At 44.7% G+C, this 7,304-nt stretch overlaps 1 protein-coding gene across 1 annotated transcript; it reads left to right on the forward strand.

Annotated features, from left to right (window-relative positions):
* The first annotated feature begins 4,216 nt into the window (after nucleotides 1-4,216).
* Nucleotides 4,217-4,894, forward strand: LOC121483121 (ferritin heavy chain-like). Its single transcript, XM_041741397.1, has one exon. It carries the CDS (start codon nucleotides 4,306-4,308, stop codon nucleotides 4,855-4,857), a length of 552 nt encoding a protein of 183 aa, XP_041597331.1. The 5' UTR covers nucleotides 4,217-4,305; the 3' UTR covers nucleotides 4,858-4,894.
* Nucleotides 4,895-7,304: the final 2,410 nt, after the last annotated feature.

Genomic DNA, 7,304 nt, shown 5'->3' on the forward strand with positions numbered 1-7,304 from the left:
GTTCGATTTGCCAACATATAGTACAACACCCAGTGCTCATCCCGTCAAGTGCCCCCCTCAGTGCCCGGAACCCAGTCATCCCCATTGCCCCCCCCAACCTCTGCTTCCACTACCCCTTGTTCATTTCCCAGAGTTAGCAGTCTCTCATGTTTTTTCACCCTCTCTGATTTTTCCAATTCATTTTCTCTCCCTTCCCCTATAATCCCTTTCACTATTTCTTATATTCCCCATATGCATGAGACCATATAATGATTGTCCTTCTCTGATTGACTTATTTCACTCAGCATAATACCCTCCAAGTCCATCCACATCAAAGCAAATGGTGGGTATTTGTCATTTCTAATGGCTGAGGAATATTCCATTGTATACATAGACCACAAGTTCTTTATCCATTCATTTTTCGATGGACACCGAGGCTCCTTCCACAGTTTGGCTATTGTGGACATTGCTGCTATACACATTGGGGTGCTGGTGTCCTGCTGTTTCACTGCATCTCTATCTTTGGAGTAAATCCCCAGCAGTGCAATTGCTGGGTCGTAGGGCAGGTCTATTTTTAACTCTTTGAGGAACCAACACAGTTTTCCAGAGTGGCTGCACCAGTTCACATTCCCACCAACAGTGCAAGAGGGTCCCCCTTCCTCCACATCCTCTCCAACATTTGTTGTTTCCTCTCTTGTTAATTTTCCCCATTCTCACTGGTGTGAAGTGGGATCTCACTGTGGTTTGGATTTGTATTTCCCTGAGGGCAAGTGATGAGGAGCATTTTCTCATGTGCTTGTTGGCCATGTCTATGTCTTCCTCTGTGAGATTTCTGTTCATGTCTTTTGCCCATTTCATGATTGGATTGTTTGTTTCTTTGGTGTTGAGTTTATAAGTTCTCTATAGATCTTGGATACTAGCCCTTTATCTGATAGGTCATTTGCAAATATCTTCTCCCATTCAGTAGGTTGTCTTTGAGTTTTGTTGACTGTTTCTTTTGCTGTGCAGAAGCTTTTTATCTTGATGAAGTCCCAATAGTTCATTTTTGCTTTTGTTTCCCTTGCCTTCATGGATGTATCTTGCAAGAAGTTGCTGTGGCCAAGTTCAAAAAGGGTGTTGCCTGTGTTCTCCTCTAGGATTTTGATGGATTCTTGTCTCACATTTAGATGTTTCATCCATTTTGAGTTTATCTTTGTGCATGGTGTAAGAGAATGGTCTAGTTTCATTCTTCTGCACGTGGCTGTCCAATTTTCCTAGCACCATTTATTGAAGAGACTGTCCTTTTTGCAGTGGATACTCTTTCCTGCTTTGTCAAATATTAGTTGACCATATAGTTGAGGGCCCATTTCTGGGTTCTCTATTCTGTTCCATTGATCTATGTGTCTGTTTTTGTGCAACTTAAGAAACTTTTAAATTTTTTTTTTAAATTTCTTTAACTTTAAGGTACATTCAGGATGCAGATTGAAATGAAGGGATTTTAAAAGCACGTGGGTATAAGATTAAAAACCTGCTTTCCAGAGCAGCCCGGGTGGTTTAGCGGTTTAGTGCTGCCTTCAGCCCAGTGCGTGATCCTGGAGACCCGGGATTGAGTCCCATGTCCGGCTCCCTGCATGGAGCTTGCTTCTCCCTCTGCCTGTGTCTCTGCCTCTCCTCTGCATCTCTCATGAATAAATAAATAAATCTTTTAAAAAAGCTGCTTTCTCTCTGTTTGAAAAGACAAGTTTTCTTAAATTGTTGGTCTGCTCTTGATAAGAAAAACTAAACAGTTTTTTTTCCCTCTTTGCCCAGAAAGCCAGCTTCTTTGTTTTGTCTTTATCAGGTCTTCGATCTCATGGTTTAAACTTCTCTATTACAGGAGCTAAACTTTGCTAGCAACTATATAACTGTTGTGCCCAAGATTGCAAATCTGAGAAACCACCAAGGAGCCAACACAGATGCAAGTACATGAGGGTTTATTAACAAGCTTGAGCTTGGGTCCAAGTATACCCGACACAGTGGAGCAGGAACTTGGACCCTGAGGTGGGTTTTTTATGGGCTAGTCTAGGGGACCTCCAGAAGGGGTGGAGGAGTTTCTCAAGTTCTGTTTACATTCTGATATGGGGCTTTCAAGGGCAGCTTAGTTTTTTTCCTGTTAACTGAAGTAAGGTTAAAGTTCAGCTCTTATTCACTGGGACCTGAGATGGCTGTACTTGTGATAACGCTGAACTTAAGGTGGAATGGCCTTAATTTTCTCCGCCTCCACAATAACCCTACATATTTGCCTTTGGAATCTTATTGTCACCTTTATTAAATAAATTTTGAGTTTTGTAATCCTAATCCTATTGAGGCATGTACTTTAAAACTTTCTAAGGTTTTAACAAATTTCCCAAGATTTAAATGGAGGCTTTTTGACTCATTAGGCCTTTTATTTGGTATGTTAGGTTACTCTGAAAGTACTGTTAAGCAAATGAAAAGCCTTAGGTTCTATTTGGGTAAATGCTATAACTATTCTAGAGATGTTATGCAATTCCTAAAGTTTTAATATAAAGTCATCACTTGATATTATAATCACAGAAATAACTGAGTCTCCTTGTCAATTGCATCATAATGAACTCATATCAGATTATTAACTTATTAACCATGTCCATTTCTAAGTTTTTAGCATTTAGAATCATTCTTATTCTCTTACAAAGGGATTTTCATCTTCAAGGAAATTCATATAAAAAACATTTAGGACAAATATAGGTTTTAATCTCTTTAAGACTAAAACTGAAATGAGTAAGAATTTCCAAAATTAAGTAAAGTTGCATTCAAATTAAACAAGAATAGTAACATGGGACTAAATAAATCAAAAGGATGATTATAATTTTGTGACTCTTGTTTAAAACACCATTGGTTCTCTAATGTTTGCTCTCCCAAGTTAAGAACAGTTTCTCTTAAGATATCTGACTTGCAAAAAATATGATAAAGCATTAATTTATAAACAAAGCATTAACTTTTCTCTCTACTTGAACCCTCTGAAATTCAAAAGGTCCCTCAGTAAGTGTTCTTCCACAGCAATCATGGTCATTTGCATAAATTCAATAAGAATCTGTTCTTGTAACAGAACACCATCAGAAATATTGGTTATTTTACCAAGGCTTTGACTGGAATGTCATATTTGAGACACATGCATAGACTCAGACATGACCAAACAGCATTAAGGAACTAAGATTGACTTTATGAAACGTGGAGTCACAAAGCCACTTGGAAATGTTGGCCTGCTACCTTGCATATACAGAGTACTCAGCAGCCTCACCAGGTGAGTAAAGAATGTCACTTCCTGGCAAGTGCAAGGACCTCAGGATACTTTGGGGACTTATGAAGAGGAATCCGCCCACATCTACAGGTATCACAGGCATGTCTGATGGCAGGTACCTGGCTTGGCTTCTGGCCTGGATATGCTACTAACAGTTCAACCTGGAGATTCCTCATAGAAAGTTATAGCAAAGCAGATTCTAAAAGATCTATATGATTAATCATTTTTCTTGCTGACTTATATAAATAATTAGGCCAAGTTCGGTAAAACTGGACTTGTTTTGAGACAGATCAGTCCTGATTTGGCTACCTCTGATTTAAAAAATGAAGTTTGATGGGATCCGTGGGTGGCGCAGCGGTTTGGCGCCTGCCTTTGGCCCGGGGCGCGATCCTGGAGACCCGGGATCGAATCCCACGTCGGGCTCCCGGTGCATGGAGCCTGCTTCTCCCTCTGCCTGTGTCTCTGCTTCTCTCTCTCTCACTGTGTGCCTATCATAAATAAATAAAATTTTAAAAAAAAATTAAAAAAAAAAAATGAAGTTTGTGGGCAGCCCGGGTAGCTCAGTGGTTGAGCACCACCTTCGGCCCAGGGCATGATCCTGGAGACCCGGATCGAGTCCCACGTGGGGTTCCCTGCGTGGAGCCTGCTTCTCCCTCTGCCTGTGTCTCTGCCTCTCTCTCTGTCTCTCTGTCTCTCATGAATAAATAAATAAAATCTTAAAAGAAAAAAATGAAGTCTGTGAGACACCTGAGTGGCTCAGTGGTTGAGCAGTTGGGTGTGGCCCCTCACCACACCCCGCCCCTCGCCCCGCCCCGCCCCCACCGACCATGCCACGCCATGCGCCAGGCGTCACACCGACCACCACGCGCCGGCCACGCCCCTGCGTTGTGGCCACGCCCCTGCGTTTTGACCACGCCCCTCACCTAACGGATTCCACCTCCCCCCTCCACAATAACGGACTTTAAGGGACTTCACTCCTGCCACGTGGCATCGCCCGAGCCTGTCTTCGCACCGTGGTCGCCGTCGCCCCGCTGCCCGGGCCGCCAGCCATGGCCACCGCGCCCATCTCCCAGGTCCGCCAGAACTACCACCCCGACTGCGAGGCCGCCATCAACAGCCAGATCAGCCTGCAGCTGTACGCCTCCTACGTCTACCAGTCCATGGCCTTCTACTTCGACCGCCACGACGTGGCCCTGAGGAACTTCGCCCGCTTCTTCCAGCGCCAGGCCCGCGAGGAGACCCAGCACGCCGAGATGCTGATGGAGCTGCAGAACCAGCGCGGGGGCCGCATCCGTCTGCGCGACATCAAGAAGCCCGACCGCGACGACTGGGAGAGCGGCCTGAGGGCCATGGAGTGCGCCCTGCACCTGGAGAAGAGCGTCAGCCAGAGCCTGCTCGACCTGCACCAGCTGGCCACCGACAGGAACGACGCCCAGCTCTGCGGCTTCCTGGACGCCCACTACCTCCGCGAGCAAGTCAAGGCCATCGAAGAGCTGGGAGGCCACGTCACCAGCCTCTGCAACATGGGGGCCCCGGAAGCCGGCCTGGCTGAGTACCTGTTCGACAGGCTCACCCTGCGCGACAGCCACAAAGAGAACTGACCTGGGACTGACCCCTCCCCCAGGCAGGGCCCAGGGGGACTTCCCCGGGGCACCCTGCCGAGCGTGCCTGTTGCACTATTGCCTTGGCAGAACGTAGAACGTTCGGGTTGTTTTCTTCCAGTTCTGCCATAAATAAATAAATAAATAAATAAATAAATAAATAAATAAATAGAAAGTTGTTTGGTTTCAATAAAGTTATTTGGTTCAAAACTTAAAAAAAATGGTCTCTGGTTGATTCCCGCGCAAACCCTTCACCTTTTAAGTTTTACAACAGGTATTCAGGAGTCTCTCCACCCACCCAACCCCATCTGTATGCAGCTCAGGATCTCTGAAGATGGAGAGGAAAGGTATTCCATGGAACCTGGAAAACAAATCCGTCTTCCCTTTATACACGATGTGGGGCGGGCAGCCCCGGTGGCTCAGCAGTTTAGTCCCTCCTGCAGCCCGGGGCGTAATCCTGGAGACCTGGGATCGAGTTCCGCATTGGGCTCCCTGCATGGGGCCCTCTGCCTGTGTCTCTGCCTCTCTCTCTCTCTAGCTGTGTCTCTATGTAAATAAATAAAATCTTAAAAAAAAATCTATGTGGGGAAGCAAGGATGGGGTGAAGTGAGGAGGGTGGCCTGGGGCCCCAGTGTGAGTGGGAGCATGTGTATGGTAAAAGTATGAAACAACATGGTCTAGAATTCACCACGGTGGTGGTCCCTATGGAAAAAGTGAAGAATGGGATTAGTCTAGTATTAAAGGGAGTCTTCAACTTTACTTGAAAACATTTAGCTTACTAAAATATGCAAATGTTAATCATTGTTGCATCTGGGTAGCAACATGGGAATCTTAAGAGCCAGAAAGGCAGGATATTTCTTTAACAAGTTTGCCCTGGGCAACAGGAACAATGTAACTGAACCTTAGCCTGGCTTCCCATAGACAGGTACCTGACTTCTAGGTCACCATGCGTATTGCCCTTACCCAATATGCAAACATGGTTTTCTCCTTCAACTGTACCCTTTCTTCCATTAATGTAGTAGGAGTACCCAAAACCCCAAATTACCTGCTAGAAAGGCTGACAAATACAAGGTCAAGTTTCAAGCTGAAATTGGTAATACTGAGACATCTGGGTGGCTCAGCGGTTGAGCACCTGTCTTCAGCCCAGGGCCTGATCTTCAAGACCTGGGATCGAGTCCCATGTCAGGCTTCCTGCATAGAGCCTGCTTCTCTCTCTGCCTGTGTCCCTGCCTCTCTCTCTCTCTCTGTGTCTCTCATGAATAAATACAAATCTTTTAAAAATATTTGTAATACTGAATGTGAAGGGGAATAAGTTCCCCTGAATGTTAAGCCAGTGATCTGGCTGCTTTGAAGAATTTAGGGGGTGGGCAAAAATTGAAACTGGGAGACCAGTCAGGAGATGCTGTAGCAGATCCAATGAAAGACACTGGTGGCTGAACTGGAGTAGAAGCTGAAGAAGAGGTGATGGAGACAAATTCTAGTTGGATTTGGATGAATCAACAAGATTTGCTCATGGACCACAGGGGAAGAATAAGAAATGAGGAAAATAATCCAGGTTCTGGTGTTTGTACTTGAACACCTGACCTGGATGGTAATGTTATCTATTAATTTGAGGATGTTTGCAGGGGGAAACCAGGGGTGGGGAAGTCATGTCACATAAAATCAGAGATGCCTATTACATATGCAAATGGAACTCTCATGCAGGCAGTCAGAAAAATGAATCTGAAGCTCAGGTGGGGTGTTGGGTTTGGAAACAGACATATATATGAGAGACATGAGTCACAGATGGTGGTAATATCATGGGACTGGATAAGGTCAGCAGAAGTGTAGAGAGAGTGAGGCACAGCCAGCCCTGTGCCCAGGCACTACCATTAGAGGATGGGTTGAGGTGTTACAACACCCAGAGGGCTGCTGGCCCCACCTTGACCATTAGCTCATTCCAGACTGTGACCATCTGTGCCCATACCCAGTGTCCCCAAGGCAGCCTGTTCCTGAAGTAAGTGTGGTTTTTGGTTGCTCCTCTCAAGATGTGGAGAGGAGTTAGCCTATTATCCTCTTATCTTGTCTTCATGGCTATTAGAAAGAAATTACTCCCAGTTTAAATAAAAAAAAAGATTCCTTAAGGAAATGCTATATCTGTTTTCTATTTTGTTCATTCTGTTTTCTGGGTAGAAAAGTTATTTCTCAGTAAAAAGATTTCCCAAGGAAATGATAGAGCTGCTTCTCTATGGAATTTTTTTTTTTTTTTTTTGCTTCCCTTTAATAACTCAGCTTCTTTCTCTGTCCACGGTATTTGACCAAATGAAATCTGTACCCATATAAACCCTAGGGTTGTCCTTGCCCCGGAAAAATACTCAGAATATGTTTCTTCTATACCAGGTTGATTACAAAGATAAAGGTTAAAATTTAGATTTTTGCGTGCCTTATTAAGGACACATGGCTAGCTT

This window comes from Vulpes lagopus, chromosome X (assembly GCF_018345385.1).
Source record: "Vulpes lagopus strain Blue_001 chromosome X, ASM1834538v1, whole genome shotgun sequence".
NCBI classification, from domain to species: domain Eukaryota; kingdom Metazoa; phylum Chordata; class Mammalia; order Carnivora; family Canidae; genus Vulpes; species Vulpes lagopus.